The sequence below is a fragment of the Perna viridis genome, chromosome 7 (genome assembly GCF_037379345.1).
Source record: "Perna viridis isolate PV_CMFRI_1.1 ecotype Kerala chromosome 7, ASM3737934v1, whole genome shotgun sequence".
In the NCBI taxonomy this organism is placed as follows: Eukaryota; Metazoa; Mollusca; class Bivalvia; order Mytilida; family Mytilidae; genus Perna; species Perna viridis.
The window spans coordinates 47,770,925-47,790,814 of NC_142451.1; the positions used below are offsets into that span (position 1 = coordinate 47,770,925).

At 33.3% G+C, this 19,890-nt stretch overlaps 1 protein-coding gene across 1 annotated transcript; it reads left to right on the forward strand.

The window, feature by feature from the left end:
• The first annotated feature begins 660 nt into the window (after positions 1-660).
• On the forward strand, positions 661-3,758 carry LOC148613043 (uncharacterized). Its single transcript, XM_088590573.1, has 3 exons — positions 661-695; positions 2,406-2,666; positions 3,467-3,758. Exons 2-3 carry the CDS (start codon positions 2,414-2,416, stop codon positions 3,550-3,552), a joined length of 339 nt encoding a protein of 112 aa, XP_088446699.1. The 5' UTR covers positions 661-695; positions 2,406-2,413; the 3' UTR covers positions 3,553-3,758.
• Positions 3,759-19,890: the final 16,132 nt, after the last annotated feature.

Consider the following 19,890-nt stretch of genomic DNA (forward strand, 5'->3'; position numbering starts at 1 on the left):
TTCAAACAATAATACGGAATATAACTTTGACAAAACTAAATCCTGCATATAAACGTAGCATCACTTTTAAAGATGTACACCTTACACACAACAAATGGCAAGCATAATTTCTAATTTTAAATTTTTTATCAAGGACGCTTAAATTCTGGATGTTGTAAGTAAGTATTTCTGTACAGACGCTGCAATACTTCGACGAACAGAATACAGGAATACAAATTGGCATTTGTGCATGTAAATAGGTATTTTTGTTTTTGTTGGTCTAGGACGATTTTTCTTCGTGTATTTTAGCCTTTTTCTGTAAAAGCGAAGAAATTATCCTGATCGTAATATGACCATAAAGTGTTATCTTAAACTTTTACAGAATATGTATATACTGCTACCATAAAACAAATGTGCTTTTTGTAAGACTTGATTCCATCAAAATCCGTCTCAAACGCACCATCAACTTTCAATGCGAGATTACGAACAAAGTCCACGTACTTAAATTTCTGTTAATCCGTGGATAAACTGTCACTAGGGATTAATGTTTCCTGATGTTAAATGAAACCCATTAACAGATGTGATGATACAGGTGGGTCACCATCTATGTAGGCGAATTTCAGTATTCAGAGTATAAAAGATTTCCCTCCAACAAACTGTTCTCAGAACAGCCTAGAAACAGGAATAAATTCAGACTTCTCCTTTATTTGAAACAGGTAAATATCTATACTTAAATTACCTTTACATATTTTATATATTTCCTTAATGCAGTCGTTTGTATTTCGTATTTTAAGTAGAATTACTTTATTGCGATGAAGTACATTGCTAAATTGCAATATCGTAAAGGCATTGAATAATCAAGCATTATAAGTTTTTCGTAAAAGAAAAAGGTAGAAAAAGACACAAAATGACAACAAAATGATTTTACGATTAAAGAGTCTTGATTAAGTTGCGATACATAGACCTATGCATGATGAATGTAATAAAAGATTTAGAAACCTACCTATTGGTAGAGTGTTAGCGGTTCGACCAGTAAAGAGTAGCAACTTTACCTCAATGTTCATTTGGCGCATATCTAGGCTTCAAAGTCTTTTGTAGTTTCAAAACGATTATCTAGGAAGAAGTTCTGCGTAGTCTGTTATGAAAATGCTGTGATTTTAATATGTGTTTTTAAAAGTGTTTATATGATATCCAAAAAAAAAAAAAAAAAGAAAAAAGAAAAAAGCCGAAGTACAAGAATTTGAGTTAAATATTTCAAGAATCTTGTATTGACCTTTATACCATACAGAGAATTACCCTAAACACCACACATCATCTAATATGTAGGATACTGTTAATTTATTTTCATAATTATTTTGAATGATGTGACCTTGAACTGACATTTTTCGTCCTGGTGGAGTTTTTGTCTCTTTGAAATATTCACCATTATCATTCTCGTAATATGTATTAAAGTTTTGGGTATTTGTATATGTTTATGATATCCGTAGACTCGAATCGACAAGTATAGTAAGAATGAATTTAAAGATAAGCACTTATCCCATTGTGTTCAATGTATTGTAGTCTGTTTTTGGTGGGTTTATCTTCAGTTAAAAGGAAAGAAAGAATATTGACATTCAATTGATTATCAACATCTTTCGTTTTTGTTCCTAATCCCTACGCAGACATGCGCCTTTCAAAAGTCAGGAGAAAATATGTTATTTTGAAGGAGTGTCATCGTTCTGTTACCATGGATTTTATTACTTTTAATGTCGGGGCCTTTTAGAGTTTACTTGAAGGTGTTTTTTTCTGGAACAGGGTTATGTTGCTACAAGATTGAAGTCATCACTACAGAAGTTTTATGGTCGTCATCATAAACTCGTGGATTGTTATGGTGTATCCATCAGCACAATGGAAACTGATTTATTCAACGGGTCATAGTTTTCTTTTCCTCGTTTGTCTACCCCGGACTTGACTTTTTATGAGCAACTCGGCGGGTGTTTCTAGAAAAGCAGAGGACGCTTACCCTACCGGTTCACCTGGTCCATGCTCCCAGTTTTTAGTGGAGTCCGAGTTGCTCATTTGCTTTTGTTACTTTGTATGTATGATTTTAGTTACTTTATGTTCTTTGTTGTATATGTCTGTTTTTCATGTCTGGTTTTTGTCCCTGGATTACATTCTTTTGATTACCGCTATAACCTTGGTTCCCTTGATTACTCTTTTACCCTTATTGAAGACTTTTTGGTGATCTCTGTACGTATTTACTTTTTTAAAGGGTATACGATGGTGTATTTGTTGCTTTTAACAATTTATATATATTTCTTTGTTACTTGTGCTCAGGTATTGACATATGAATACACTACAGTATGCGTTGGACTCCAGATCTGAAATGGAATAATAGATGTCCAGGATTTCTAGAAGAGTTATGTGATAATTGTCTTATTTTTCAGGAACAAAAATGGTTAAAATAACAGCAGTCCTGTTAGTCACCGTTGTATGCATACTCGATTTTGGAACCTGTTTATTCTACACAGACAGTAAAGAGAATGATTATCCTAGAATAGGAAAAAGGAAGAGATATAATGATTATGTAGATGAAACTGATTTTTATGGAAGAAAATTCAGAGATTCTATAAAATCTATGCACTCTTTAACAATGAATGAAGCTGTGATTCCTTCAGTATTACTCTTCCAATTTTTTGATATCGATAGTGAGTATTTATGATTCAATTTAGGTACCATTCTGTATAAGAATCAGGCAATAGGTGGCTAATCATTTCTCTCAATTTGGTCTTTTTTGCCTCTAATATATTCAATACAGCTAGAACCGAAAAACTATTTAAATTAATCTTGCAACATCTATGAGGTAGATATTTGTTTACTGCTTATATAGGAAAAAGTTTTTTTATAGCTCATTTCAACAAAATTTAACCTTTCAATATTTTAAAGAGACAAACATTACAAACTCTTTGATGGTCAATTCTGGATGTCATTAGATTAAAAACACTGCAACAAAATCTTTTTTTTATCTTCATGTGCAACACTTTATACACATTTTGTTTGATTCTTAGATAGAGAGAAAAGTTATACCTGGTTTAACCGCATGTCCCATTTCTATCGGAAATGTCTGTACGCTACTTTCAGGTTCTGGCTTGATATTGTCATTTGTTATACGGACTGAAATAGAGGAAGTAGATTTCATATCTTCTATTTCATAGAATTGTCGTCATGGAAACTCATTCAGTGCAATGGCTTCAAAGTAACAACATAATTCTAAATAAAACAAATGATTAGAAATTTATTTATTGATATTTGATAGACTAAAATTGTCGTAATACATTTTGTATCATTGCAAGTGTTCTAAGAGCTGGATATTGTGAAACAATTTTATCTTTCATTTTATAACTTGGACAAAAATATTGTTCTTTTTCAATACTTTGCTGCTGTAGGCCTTACCAACAATATCGTGGTCTTGAAAATATAATGATTTATGTTTTTTTTTTTTTTTCAGATGACGGATTTATTTCAACAGAAGAATTTTCGAGAAGAATGTCAAAAGGATTAAACTATTTAATGGAAAGGAAATCTAGATGGTGACACTAACACTGGTTATATTTAGCAACTGACGAAATAGGAAAATATGGTTCCAATGTGTCAAACATGAAAGTTCACATTTCACTTTGTTCAGGTTTCAACTAAAGAATGTTTTCTTGGGGGGAAATTCAGGAGAAAATATTTAATTTCTTTATTATTGTATGGCTTTCTGTTGTTACTTCTTATATTGAATTACAAAAAAAACTTACTGCTTTTCTTAAACCTGTCTTCTGCTTATTTGATGGAATTTAATTGCCTTCAATTATTGCTTCTCATGCCATTTGCTAAAATTATCTATCCTATAAATACGAAGCTTTGTTTGAATTGTTTCCAAACTCCACTGAAATAAACGATGCAGAAAAAACACAACTGTATGACCTTAAAGTAAATACTTAATTAAGTATTTAAGTCTTGTTAAATTCAATATTGTATAGAAAATAGTAACATTTAAGGCTAATTATCCCCTTCCGCCCCTAAAACATTGGAAAAAAGACGGGAATTTCAAAATCAGTTTTTTTTTCGAGTGAGTTTCTAGTATTCCTTTCTTGGTGACTAAAACGATGTTTTTTTCTCTGAAACTGATGTGGCTAGAGATTTAGAACATATCTATTCTTCAAATAGTTAAAAGACTGAGCTATGAAAAATATGTAAAAGATGAGCACTGTTGGGGATTTGATTTTAAAACAAATACATTTCATGCAGAATCTATTTTAGAATTTAACACTGTTTTCCCTAATCTGTTGAAGTGTAAAATCAAACTATTCACATACAAAACAGACAAGAGAATGCCATGTTTAATCCTTGTATTTTCAAGTTACAGACCAATCTGAAAATGTATTCATTATTAATTTCTTGGAGACTACTTTCTTTCGATGAAATTGACACTAATAACGACAGTGTACATGCAATATTCTGACATGGTTGTCATTTTCAATATTCGAGGAAAATAGGGTCTTAATATTTCTTAATAATTTTTGTTCTGGTTATTTATTGGCTGAAAAAGAAAACAAAATTTCATTCTTTTAATTTGTTCCGTCTTTCATTTTCTATTAAAGCGATGACAGTCATAATTATTTAAGATATACACTACAAATTCATTGTTTTATTTATAAGTGTCACGGCAGAGGCTGTAGAAACTGAACAACCAATTGAATTACACTTGAAATACACATGCTACTTTGATGAATTATACTGACTTTCCTACAACCATGATACTCTTTTGTTACCAATCTGCTGAACAATACAAAGGATTGACAAAGCTATTGGGACATTAAAACTGACCAGTTGCTATTGTAAGAGTTGATGAATAGGTAGCCACTCACCCATGAAAATTTACCTGGTCAGGTGTAAGGCAGCCAATACTGGCTATGTTTCACATCATGGAATTTTCTCAGCTTGTGAATATTACTCACAATGTGTTTTGTGGGAATTTAATGTATATTTTTTTTTACATAATTGGTTTTTTTTAAAGCTTTAAACCCACCAAGTGGATAGCAAATATGAAATGGCAAATTAAAGTAAAATGGTAGCACTTTCATGGAATGAACAATAACTTGAAGTTACAATGTTATGCTACTATTTATTTGAATTGTCCCATCTCAAAGCTGAATCCATTGAAAACTGTTGTTTCAATATATGCATTGAAATATACTCCTTCAAAGTATCAACTTTAACAATAGTTCGGATTCTTATAAATTTCTTGCACATGTTTTCATATTATTTAAAATATACATGTACAATAAGTATATATAGTTCTGATGAAATTTAATGCACTTCAGCGATAAGTATATATCCAATAAAATAATTTTTCACATAAAACATTCAAATCAGAGCTGTAAATCACAGCACTTAATCCAGAACAACAATTACAATGAAAAAAAAAAAGAAATATTCTCCATATAATTCCAGTTACATGTATATCATTGCACATAATCCCAAGCTGTACTTCCAATGAAAAAATAATAATCCAAATCTTTAATTTAAAAATAACCATTGCACTAAATCCCAAATTTCATTTTACGGTAATGAAAATCATTGCACTTTAAAAAAAAATGCACTAAATCCCAAACTTCATTTTACGGTAATGAAAATCATTGCACTTTAAAAAAAATGCACTAAATCCCAAACTATTACATTTGAATGAAAATCATTGCACATTAGTAATCCACAAAAGTTGCAAGGAAAACAGCATTTAAATCCAAAGCTATAAATTCAATGAACTGCACTTAATCCAAAGAAGTTTCAATGTAAATAACACTTCTTCCAAATTTTAAATTTCATTGAAAATCATTGCACTTATAATATCAAACCATAACGCAAACAAAAATTATTATTAACATGATTCTTAATCCCAAACTATGAACACCAGTGCAGTTAATCCGAAACATCATAATTCCAATGGAAATCCTCCACAATTAATAAAGCACTTAGTTCACTTTTAAGCTTACTCATACTCAAAACTGAATAAAATAAAGTCATAGCACTATTTCAAAAATTGTAATTCACGTGAATCTCAAACTGTTTGCTTTTTGTATAACACTTGTCACTTAACTATAGTACGAATCACATCTTTCCACTGAAAGGGCACCTTGGTAGGCCTATTCCAGTTATATGAAGGATGGAATAAATATTAATTGAGGTCTCATTTTTATACTAATATATAGGACTTCTGTGCAATGTAGTTAAGATAAAACAAATACTTTTATATACTTTTTTAAATCATGGTTTTCTATTTTGTCAACGAAATACAAAACAAAATATAATTTATTTAATTTGAACTCCCCTCAGCAATGAAAATAGCCCAGGTAGCGGCCTCAGATTTAAATAACTAGGAGCTAGCTATAAAAAAGATTCATAGGTGAGTATTTATTAACTCTTTCAATAGCAACTGGTCAGTTTAAATGTTCCAACAGCTTTTTCAATCCTGTGTACTGTTCAGCAGATTGGTAACAAAAGACTGCCATGGTGGTAGGTAAGTCACTGTAAATGATTGAGAAAATTCACTATTGTAAAATGTTCCAATCAACTTCAGGTCATTTCTTTGAAAATGGGAAAAAAATTAACCAAAATGAACAATTGAGAATAAGGCATTTAATGGAAAATGGTGCAACAATAAGAGATATTGTGCAACAAACTGGATTTGGTATGAACTGTGTAAAAAAATAATTTTATGATATAAAACCAAAGCCAAAAATATGTGATATCAAACTCCTATCACGACTAGTTAGGTTATTGAATGCATCTCAATTTTGATAGAAAGACAACCAACAATTCATCTAAATGAGATACAAAAAAGACTTATTAATTTAGGAATATGTACTGTTGATAGCTGTCCAAAACAGTCATCAATTTGCAAGGCTTTAAAAAGTGACTTATTCCTTACTCGCAAACGGATTAAAGCTATAGCTAAAGAATCTCAAACAATTGCAGTTGAAACAAGTTTTGATAATTTTTATAAACACCATTTCAACAATCAATTCTTTTAATTTGCATTTTTATGAAAGTTCTTTCATACAAACTGCAGGAAACAGGAGATATGGTTATTCATTATGTGGAACTCCAGCAATAGAAATGCAACGTTATGCATCTGATGTAACATTTACACTCAACTTGCTGCATGGTAGAACAGGGCTTGACTATTTCAATTTAGCTGAGGGACCTTCCAATAGTTTACACCTTTTGAATTTCTTTGCGAATGTTTTTTTATTGGGCTTTGCGTGGCCAATTCTTAGACCAGGAGATACAGTTATTATGGATAACTGCAGGTTCCATCATTCAAGAATAATAAAAACTAACCTCCAATATTTATTTAATTTGAATGGTGTTAGTCTGGTTTACCAACCACCATACCATCCTGTGAATTCATGTGAATATTGCTTTAAAATCATCAAAGATGGAATTAAGCGAGAGAACAATTTTTATGAACACCACATTTATGTATATTCGTTAACATTGAAAAAGTGCATTCTTTGAACAATTCATTGCTGTATTTTTTAAAATAAAATAACCCTTTAAATGATTAGTTTTTTTTTTAAATTCTCTGACTGAACTTGGATATAAATATAATTATCACTTCGATAAATATCTCATTAGTAAAGTTTTATTGCATGAAAGACAAAAAAAAAATGAATAGACTTGTAAATGTTCTCTTAACACTTCATCTAAAACACTCATAAAATTATCCACCTTTTAAGTTTGGATAAATGATGAAATTTTTAATAATAGTGGAATTAATGCAGTGAAACATGTAAAAACAAATGGCCTGTGATTTCTCACATTGCTAAGGTAAAGCTTTCACAGATGAATTGTTACCTATTGATTAGGTGGTACAATACCAACTGGTCAGTTTAAATTTCCCAATAGCTTTGTCAATCCATTGAATTGTTAACCAGATTGGTAACAAAAGACTGTCATGGTTGTGGGAAAAATCACTGTAAATATCCTGTTTGTTTAGTGTACTTAGTTTTTCTGGTTATGAAAAGGTGTACAAATCGCCGTGGGAGGCTTCTATTAATCTATTAAAAGTATGATCGACACTCTCACGATGACATCTCACATGACCTTCATTTAGTGTTCTAAAGTTTGGTTACTACATCCTAGGGTTAATAGTGACTATCAAGGAATGACTGTGAATATTACTTAATTTCCAGTAAGTTCTTCAATATAAACTGATGTTCATGTTGTTGAATCTATTGTAGATTATACTCCTCAGTAAACTCAAATAAAATGGCGATCGTACGATTTTGTAGCGCTTAATGTCAATTACTTCTGGAACAAGGTTATGTTGCTACAAGATTGAAGTCATCACTACAGAAATTTTATGGTCGTCATCATAAACTCGTGGATCGTTATGGTGTATCCATCAGCACAATGAAAACTGATTTATTCAACGGGTCATAGTTTTCCTTTCCTTGTTCGTCTATCCCGGACTTGATTTTTTATGAGCAACTCGGTGGGTATTTCTAGAAAAGCAGAGGACGCTTACCCTACCGGTGCACCTGGTCCATGCTCCCAGTTTTAAGTGGAGTTGTTCATCTGCTTTTGTTATTTTGTATGTATGATTTTAGTTACTTTATGTTCTTTGTTGTGTATGTCTGTTCTCCATGTCTGGTCTTTGTCCCTGGATTTCATTCTTTTGATTACCGCTATAACCTTGGTTCCCTTGATTATTCTTATACAGACAAACGAAATATCTATAGCCAAATGGCATCGATCAATGTTTTGTTCGGGGGCTGTTTGCACCTTAAAACCACTTTTACATGTAAATGGCTCGGCCCAAAACGGGTTAAAGGTCATCATTACCTTTCGACCAATATGGCCTCAATTTCGCCATTAATTTCATGTTTGTTGGAAATTAGTGGTGAAATTGGGGCCATATTTGTCGAAAGGTAATGATGGAGATTAATTCGGATTATCTGTTCCAAGATAAAAACTTTTCCTCGAATAAATATTTAGACGTGCAGACGACAATGTATAAGAGGCTGTTTATACAAATGACCCTTGACATTTAAAGAGATAAGGAAATTGCTTTATGCGTCAACCGATGAAAACCAAGCAATTTCTTTTTCATTTCGAACAAATTTGTTTTCAAAAAGCGTGATACTACACTGAAAGACTGGTAATTAATATGACACTGGTCGACCCTACATGGTTCTTAGCAATCAGGTATGATAGCTTCTAATATAAACACTATACAAATGGCAACATGATAAATAAAGAATTCCCGTTCTTCCAGCTAAATAATTATTAGCGCCCACATTCAAGGCTATTTCTACGCATATTTCAAAATAAAATGTGATCTTTAATTAGCGCTATTGTCTTTTTTGCGTACTTTATTCAATAACTCATGGGAAATAAAGGCAGTTTGTGACTTCAGTAATTCTCCCCTTTGATTCGATACAACATCACTATTAAAGACGACTTATACTTTACAGGAAAAAACAAGGTTTTATGGCCAAAATAACAAATGTCGATTTCAGCTTAAAAAAGAATCAATTCTACCTTTTCCATGCAAACTGTATGTCCCATATATCTAATTAACATGGAGCTTGGTTTTCTTTAGAGGAACTGTTATCCATGTTTTGAATAATGATCCTTATCTTTCCTTGGAAACTTGCATTTCTTAATTTATCACTATCTTATATTTCAATTTATTATTCAATCCTGCTTTGGGTTATTTCAGTGGGTGAATAAAGGAAAGATCTTAATATGAAATGTGCATTGTACGAATTCGAAGACAACATTTTAGTTCTCGATTTTCTCCGATTGTTTCATTTGTTGATTTGTTTTGCTCCGATGATTTTTTTTCTTTTTGGTTTTTGATTTATGGATAACATGTAAAAATTGATATTAAGTATTTCCTAAAACGGAAAAAGACTTTGGTGTTTTATTCAATGCTCTTATGGCTAGTCATTAATATGTCTGAGATCACATGGTTTCGAGTTTATGAGATGCATTAAATTGCAAAAATTGTCTTCACATGTTCTTTCAATGATTTGGTAAAAAGATTTTATCATCCATGGCCATATTCTAAAAGGTTTTTAGTATGTGAAAACGTAAAGTGAACTCTAAAAAAATAATTTCAACAACTTTTTTTCGATTTTGACGACTCACAACCCTGTGTCTGATATGAGTATTTATCACTGTAATATATTCTTTTTTTTAAATAAGGAACGTTTTAACATTTCATAAACGTTCCTGCATACTTATGAGACAATAGAATTAAATTATTTGTTGCATGTAATTCAGTTTTACATGTTATATGTAATGTATATTTTTAACCTGTAGAAAAGGGTATTTTAACCCACTAGATTTATGAAAATACTTTTTATTTAAGAAAGGAGTTTGGTTTGTTTGTTTGTTTGTTTTATTGTTTCTGTTTTCTGTTGTTTTTTTTTTGTTTTGTTTTGTTTTTTATTGGTTTTGTTTTGTTTTGTTTTGTTTTGTTTTGTTTTGTTTTTTTGTTCAATCGGCATCCGAATCCGTGTTAATTGATATTTATATATATATATCGAAGTACCAGTGTTTACTTTGTTTAATCAATGATTCAGATTATTTTGATTGATTGATTGATTGTTGGGGTTTAACGTCCGAGCAGCAATATTTCAGCTATATTCAGACGATGAATATGAAATGGATGATAAAATGAACATGAAATGATGATGAAATGAAAAATGGGATGGGACATAAGGACAGTAGGGTCGACAAATTTTGATTGCCACTAGAAAAAGGGAGGGATGGGTAAAGTCGGGCAATTTAGCCTCCTGCGGCGGAGCGCAGTGGTTCCTACTCCTATCGAATACCACAACAGGGTTCTTTAACGTGCGAGGAACGTGGCATCTTTCCCAACACGGTGCACCACTATGGTCTGCGGTCAGGTTTTCCGTATTATAACCTGACAACCCCAGCATTAACATGCCAGGGGTACCCCATTCCACCACCTGGGGCACACATCCCAGTTGCTCTGTAAGCAGAGCGCCTAGCCCCGGCTAGGTTTCTGAGCACTATTTAGTCGCCTTTTACGACAAGCTTAGCGCTGCTGCAGGCCTATTCTTTTGACACCATCAGTTTTCATGGTGCTGATGGATACACCATAACGATCCACGAGTTTATGATGACGACCATAAAACTTCTGTAGTGATGACTTCAATCTTGTAGCAACATAACCCTATTCCAGAAGCCTATTTGTTAGAGTTCTAGCGCGATACAAAAAGTCTGCGTAGTTTTGGCAAGCTCTGACATAACGTATGAGTTGTGATATGAACACTCCATACGCAGGAGCCGAAGGGATGTTGCCACAGATGAAAGGAAAGTTGACAATTCTGAATGAAAAGTCATCACGTTTGTCGTAAAGTTTGGTCAATAGTTTTCCTTTACTATCAATTTCTAAGTGTAGGTCAAGATATGAGGCTGACTTCACATTGTCTGTAGTATCCTTTATCTCAAGTTCTTTTGGGTAGATGCGATGTATTAAATCCCCGAAATTAGGATTGTTTAAAGATAATACGTCATCTATATAGCGGAAACTGAGATTGAAGGATCTAGCCAAACGATATTCTTTCTTTCTGATCAGATCAGCTATAAAGTCAGCCTCATAAGAGTGAAGGAATAGGTCAGCAAGTAAAGTAGCACAATTTGTTTCCATTGGAATACCGACCGTTTGTTGAAAAACACGTCCACCACACTGGACAAATATGTTGTCAATTAAAAATTCCAGCATTTTGTAAACATCTTCCTCTGTATATTTGGAAGATGATTTGGAATTATTTCTTACAAAGTATGAGGAATCTCTACCAAGAACTATATATTTGTATCTAGGTGTACCATCTTTTTTTTTTGAAAAAACAGCGATGTAAAATGTTTTTAAGTCGGGATTTTTACTGAGTATGGGGAATAGAAGTATACAGTGTTGAAAAGTCATAGGTTTTAATGCTATTATATTCAGATAATAGTCTTGAACTGATTGTCTCCAAAAGATCTTTCGAATTTTTCAGGATCCACATTGAATTAATACCACTACGGGAGTAACAAGTGTTGTGGTAGGACTGTAGACCCTCTTTGACAGTTGTGAGTATAGAAGTTAAAAGGTTTGAAAGAGGTTTGGTGGTACATTTTGCAGATCCAGCTATGAAACTTGTTTGTATGGATTCTTGTGAAGTTTAGGAATCCAGTACACAGATGGTAAATCACAATCATCGTCCTTGGTAGAGAGACCAAAAGAGGATAGCACAGATTTATGGCTTTCCACAATCTCTTCTTTTGAGAGAATGGTAGCAGTGTAGGTCTTATCACTGCTATTATTTTCTACGTCTACCTCTGATAATAAACATTGGATATAAAACGTTTTGCAGACAAAAACAATGTTGTTTTGGGCTTTGTCTGCTGGTACGACAACATATTTGCCATGTATAGTAGACAATGTTTTTGCTACATCGGGGTCTTTGAAAACTGATGTAGCCTTGGCACTCATAGACCTACTTAAAACTTTCATTCGTTTCAAAATTAAAGACGTCACGGCCTTTAACCACTCTGACAGAAAATCAATGTCTTCTTGTTCTCGTTTTATCCATTTTCTTGCATAGTCCTCGACGGCATCCATAAGAACTTTAAAGTTATAATTCCAATTTATGGAGCGTGGTTCACGGTACTTGGGACCTTTAGAAAGGATATTACGCAGAGATTCATTTTCGATAATCGTTAAATCTCCTGTAACGACGTGACCAGAAGGACCATATTTGAATGGAGAGGTTTTGCAAGAACAGTCAGGTGGTTTAGCCTTGAAGTCCTCAATCTCGAGGTTCTGCAATAGACTTTTATAATTGAAAATTTTGGATGCGATAGGTGAAGTATAGGAATATGAATTAATTGGAATGGATTTGTCTTTGAAATATGGGTGAATTTTGTTGGTGACGTTTTTGTGATGGAGTATGTTAGCCAAATTAATTGCATCTATACCTTTGTTTACAAACGGTACTGGAAGAAATGATCTTTTTTCCTCATCTTGATCTTTCACACAAACTGGTTTAAAGAGTCTGTGGAAACCAATATCCAAAATGATGGAAACAAGTCTGTATAATGATGAGGTGGGGTCAGAAACAGGAGTGTCAAGACTTGTTTTGTAAAAGGAGTGTAGTAGAGTGAGAGGTATAGAATAAAGTTTGGTTCTAATGTGATGAAGTCCAAGAGGTTTTTATATGAAAAGAGACCATCTATGGAGACATCATGTAACTTAGGTGACGTATAGTGGCGATGGCCATGACTCCTTTCCCGTCTTGGATTTTTGTCAAATACATTCATCACATTTATGTTATTGTTATATTGGCTTGAAAGGTTTCCTTTACTTTTGATGTTGTCATTGTATCCGTAAGGTATTGCAGTTCCTAGTCTGCGTATTCAGTACTCCTCTCTTTCCCTACGATAGTTTTTACTTAGAACGGGACTGTTCGTAGGATGGTAAATTTTTTCCAACATACGAACTTTCATGGAGAGGATTGAATGATCTTGTTGATTAAAGTGTTGATAAATTGTCGGGAATTTGCTGGTGTTAATTCCCGAACGATGACCGCACATTCTTTTATTTAATCGTTCTTGCGTTTCTCCGTCCTATATTAAACCACATAAGTTGCATTCTAATCCATATATTAAGTTTGTTGATTTGCAACTTAAGTCATCGTGACTTCTTGTATGGAAGGTTTTGTTTGTAAGGGAACTGGAGAAGTAAGGGTCTGTTATAAGAATGTTGCATGTTTAGCAATTTTAATACCACATTTTGATATGGTACAATGTGGTTCGTCATCGTTGTAGTCAAACATATCGTTTAAAGTGATGGAGCATGGTTTGATAATTTTAAAATAGTCAGAATTTTTGTACTGGAATAGATGGTCTGCAGACTGAACGTGTGATTGGGAACCTTTAGTTGAATTGGTTGGGGCACTTTACATACCAGATGTGAGTGTGCTAAGATTCCCATCTGGGGACACCACATACTTACAAGACAACAGAGTGTCCGATCTGCTGTCAGGTTCGGACCTTTTTATACTGGGCGACGTCCGAGCCAGTTTTTCTTTCATTCCTCTTGTTAAAACCAGTAATTTTAAAAATTGTATTACTGGGTTGATGATACCCTCGGGGACAAAATCCACCAGCAGAGGTATCAACCCAGTCGATACCTCTGCTGGTGGAATATATAATTCAGAGACGCGTTAGGAGAATGAATATGGTGATTATGTCAAAGGGACAACAACTCAACCGGGATAAAAAATATTTAAGCTGAAGGCCACCCATGGGTCTTCCATGAACATCGATGAAACCCTCCCACCTCTGGGCAGGTTACAGCTGGCCACATAACAACATTATACACAAGTACAGCGAAATAGTTGACTCTATATACTCCAGCAACATAAAGTAAACTGAATGTAAAAATGAAAAAAGACATGCAGAGGCTAGAAATTCCTGACTTGGGATACACACAATCATGTTCTAATACACATCTTAATAATATATCTTTTCTCGGTGTACATTTGCAGTGTACATATACCCACACGGAGAATTAATTAATGGTATACATGCACACCTATGCAATATTTGTTTGACAAATAAAGGGAAGAATGTAATAGTCCAACGAAATACACAGGTACTGACTTTTCTAGGTTCATCCAGTTAAATAAAACTACACAGTTGTTTTACTTTATCATTATTTTAATTGTCATTATACGTGTATGGTGAAAACAAAGTTACAACAGCTGCCAATTTCTTATCATTGTTAAGTGATAAAGACCATTTCATTTTGTATGTAGACGTTAAATTATACTGGATTGCAAAAAATCTGACATTTTTATATATTTTGCCCAAGTATATGGTATGTAAGTCTCGTCACGTGTTTCCGTGGTTTCACGAAAATGGATTCTAAGAGTAATCAAGGGAACAAGGTTACAGCGGTAATCAAAAGAATGTAATCCAGGGACAAAGACCAGACATGGAAAACAGACATATACAACAAAGAACATAAAGTAACTAAAATCATACATACAAAGTGACCAAAGCAAATGAGCAATTCGGACTCCACTAAAAACTGGTAGCATAGACCAGGTGCACCGGTAGGGTAAGCGTTCTCTGCTTTTCTAGAAACACCCGCCGAGTTGCTCATAAAAATTCAAGTCCGGGGTAGACAAACGAGGAAAGGAAAACTATGACCCGTTGAATAAATCAGTTTTCATGGTGCAAATGGATACACCATAACGATCCACGAGTTCATGATGACGACCATAAAACTTCTGTAGTGATGACTTCAATCTTGTAGCAACATAACCCTGTTCCAGAAGCCTATTTGTTAGAGTTCTAGCGCGATACAAAACGTCTGCGTAGATTCGGCAAGCTCTGGCATAACGTATGAGTTGTGATATGAACACTCAATACGCAGGTGCCGAAGGGATGTTGCCACAGATGAAAGGAAAGTTGACAATTACGATTCAAATGCATAGATTTGTTATTTACAGAGAGTTCACTGACAATTCAGTATTGAAAGCGAACAACTTCCGTGTAAAAGGGCAAATATCATTCTATTTCTGCATGATAAAAGTGTTAAGAAAAACATAAAATAGAAGATTTTTTCATTATAATGCCCCGTTACTTTGTATTTACTATTTTAGTTATTTTATGTCCTTTGCTGTGTATGTCTGTTTTCCATGTCTGGTCTTTTTCCCTGGATTACATTCTTTTGATTTCCGCTAGAATTTTGGTTTACTTGGTTTACTCTTTGATATATGCATCCCTGGATTTCTTCAGAAATAATTTCTAACAGAATGGTAGAAAAATTAGGTTTTTTACAGAGTTTTCTGTCCTAGAAATGTTCATTTGCAGTGTATTTGAATAAAATAATAGCTAAATCAACCAAAGTGATATGGAAAATCTTGCCTTTATTTCTTTGATTCTGATGGTGCAAATACTCAAATTAAACTTTCACAATGGTGTTTTTTTATGCCATGTTTCCCTCACTTCCTGGTTCTTATAGAGACTGAACTTAAAAGACCAATTACACGATTTATTTTTATTACTATGCTTTGCTGTGAAGAAGGGATATAAGAATAGTTATTTTCCCTTTCTTTATCTGTTTATCTATTACACTTTTTTCATAACAGTTTTCTTTTGAACTACTTGTCACAGCCACTTTTTATTTTGACAAACGTTTATATTAGTGTGTGTGTGTGTGTAATGTTGTTTGATTTTATTTCGGGCTTAGGTAATATATATATATAACTTCCTGTTGGTCCACTTGCTTTATATCATAATCTGGAGTGGGCATTGACTCAAAGATTTAGTTTTCAAATAAATAGTATCTTTTCACAATCTTTGAGTCTAAATACAGTTTTATACACTATTCAAGACATTTTTTATTTAAAAAGAAGAATTTCCAGTGTATGTCTCACACAGCTTAGTCGAGGTCGTTGTTTCGTTAGTACATGTAAATGAATATCCCGTGTATCTACGTAAAGTTGAAGTCACTAATTTGTTGAGATGTCTAGCACAAATAAATATGCACATTGTCCATCTTATATTTCATACACTACTCTAGTCTAACGATTACCTCATATGTATGACAATATTCCACGTTTATCGAAGACAGTTGGTATTTTCAGCTAGGTTCTGTTTCCTTAATTTAGTTTCATGCTTGCATTGAATACATATAACTATTATAGAACTTTACAGGCTCTCTAGTGAATAATTCCATTACTGTCCAACAATTGAAGCGGATTTCTGCAATTTTAATATACAATAAAGTGCTTCTAGTAAATGACGATTCATTAACGGATTAACTTGTTTAGAAGAAAGAAAGATACTTTCATCGCTAAAACGTGATTTCATATATAGACTGGTTTTGGTTTAAAGTCAACAAACAAAACTTATTTAGCGTTTACTTCCGATGTTGACTACGTAAATGTAAAATATTGTAAAAAATATTCTATGTAAGATACAGGCAACAGGTGGCACATCAATTTGATCTTTTATGCCTCAAATACATTTTATACATTTAGAAAACAACCGAAAAACTATTTTAAATTATACTAAAGCGTTTACGAAACAGATATTTTTAATGCTTATAAAGGGAAAATACGGGAAATTTTTCCCGCCATTTTCAACTAAATCAGAACTATCAATATCTAAAAAAAGCAAACGTTACAGACACTTTAGTAGTTATTTCTGGATGTTATGAGGTATGAATAATTGGATAATACAATAAAATATTTGCATTCTTTTTCTTCATATGTCACACCTTATACACATTTTAAACAGTTTTTACAAAAGCGTTCATTAACCATTGAAAAAAAAAAGATTTCCATTGCGTGAATATTATTGTTTTACAACCGTATTTTGCCAGTCTTGTAAACTAAACTGCGTCATAACCTATGTACTATACACACATTTGACCATATAGCAACCAGCCTATAAATTAGCATTTACTCTAGTTTCTAATCTGTAACATGAACATGGTATTTTTGTATTGTCGATCCCACTAGTAGTAGACCAAAGGTTCAGAAGGGTAGTCACCAGTCATTTAAAAGTCATGAAACACTAAGGCTTAGTATCCTGTATTACACTTAGTAGAACTTCTCGGCGCTGGCTTCGGCTTCCCATTTCGATATTTTTGGATTCGAGTACTCCATGTGTTCAATTAATTTTCATTTCTATATATTTGGTTCTAATGTTGTTGGTGAGAGGTAACTCTTTCAAACAACTATAATGATAAACATCATTGTAAAGTATGACCATTTTTGTTTCATTATTGTGTATTGTTTATGTGTCAATATTTTGGATTCATTCATTAACCGCAAAATATTATCTTAACGTTAGAGGCAATAACAATGTTAAGGCGTTATAACAATGTTGCCCAACTAATAAATTATAGGTGATACATGTAGTTAAAAAAATGCCAATAAGTCCATATAAAAAAAATGGCAACATTAGCAAGGCAAAGACTTGAAATTGGAAACAAACGCAATTGTCCGAAGTTAGTACGCACATTTCTGATGGAAATTGTGGTTAAAACCAGATTTTAAAGCGCACTAAAGCTCACACTTACAATACCATTAGTTGGTTTTGGTAAATTGCAATAAAAACAAACTGCAAAACATTCCAAGACAAAGAATGTTAAACATTATCTACACAATCCAACAGGAGATACATAAAAACAAAGGGCACAAGGTCACAGATACAGTTACACTAACGACCTTAGACTGTTGTTATTTAAGTAGCAGTCTTTATAAAAATCAGACAGGGGGTGATTCATGCATTTCAAAAAGCCACCGAATTCAGTTTATTTCTTGTTCAGAAACAGTAACTGATCACACAACAAGTCTTAGTTTTTCATTTGGTTGTTGCACATTTCAGATAAAAAATATATAGATTGTACATGAAATTGGCATTTAGCAAGAGTTCTTAACTTTTGTTCTTGATTGTTTGATTTGGTTGAGTTTAGTGCGAGATAAATGTATGATTTTCTAAAAAAAAAAAGTGCAGATCTGAATCCAGAAATGACTATCGTTATGTGAATGTATATCATATATAGACTGAAAATCATCATTTGTTTGGTGGGTTTTTCTACACCATGAATCACTTTACCATTGGCAGAACCTGACTGTTATGTGGACAGGTACTTAAATAACAAAACATTCCTACTCGTTGAAGTCGGATAAAAATTCTGGCCACCAGGCCATGTGAATCAGAATGATTGCTACATACATTGGAATATGATAAGTAAAATGTATAAGGCACAAATAGCAATCATATGACTAAAATGTATTGATTAGATGGGGTTTAATGTCCGAGCAGCAATATTTCAGCTATATTCAGACAATGAACATGAAATGGATGATAAAATGAACATGAATGATGATGAAATGAAAAAAAGGATGGGACACAAAGATAATAGGGTCGACAAATTTAGATTGCCACTAGAAAAAGGGAGGGATGGGTAAGGTCGGGCAATTTAGTCTCCTGTGGCGGAGCGCAATCGTTCCTACTCCTATCGAATACCACAATAGGGTTCTTTAACGTGCGCGGAACGTGGCTACTTTCCCAACACGGTGCACCACTATGGTTTGCAGTCAGGTTTTCCGTATTATAGCCTGACAACCCCAGCATGTAACACGCCAGGGGTACCCCATTCCACAACCTTGGGTTCACATCCCAGTTGCTCTGTGGGCAGAGCGCCTAGCCCCCGGCTAGGTTTTTGAGCACTATTTAGTCGCCTTTTACGACAAGCTTAGCGCTGCTGCAGGCCTATTCGTTTGACACCCGGACCTGCACGGGTCGTCTAAAAAGTAAAAATGGAAAACGGGCTGAAGGAAAAATCATAAAGCGAAGACAAAATTTTGATGAAAGGGTAAGAAAAAATTGGAGATGAAAAGAAAAAGCAATCGGTTGAATTGAAAAGCCTGCAGTCAGACAAAAATCAATATACATGTATTCTAAAAATAAAACAAAAAGGGAAACTGCTAGGATAACAAATTTTGTTATAGCTGCGATGAACTGGAAAAATACGTTTGCTATCTAAAACAATATTTCCATTGAATTTAAGTACCAGTCCATATACAGTTCAGACAGTGCCAAAATTTAAGTGATTCATGGTGGAGAAAAACCCACCACACACACAATGCTTTTTCAATCTGCATATGCTATATTTTTATGAAACGGTTGTACTTTCCATATTCAGATCTGTACTTGTGAGAAAATCATACATTTATCTCCCACTAAAATCAACCAAATCAAGAACGATAACTCTTGCAAAGTGCTAATTTCATGTACAGTCTATATAAATTTATAATCATCACCCAAATGAAAAACTAA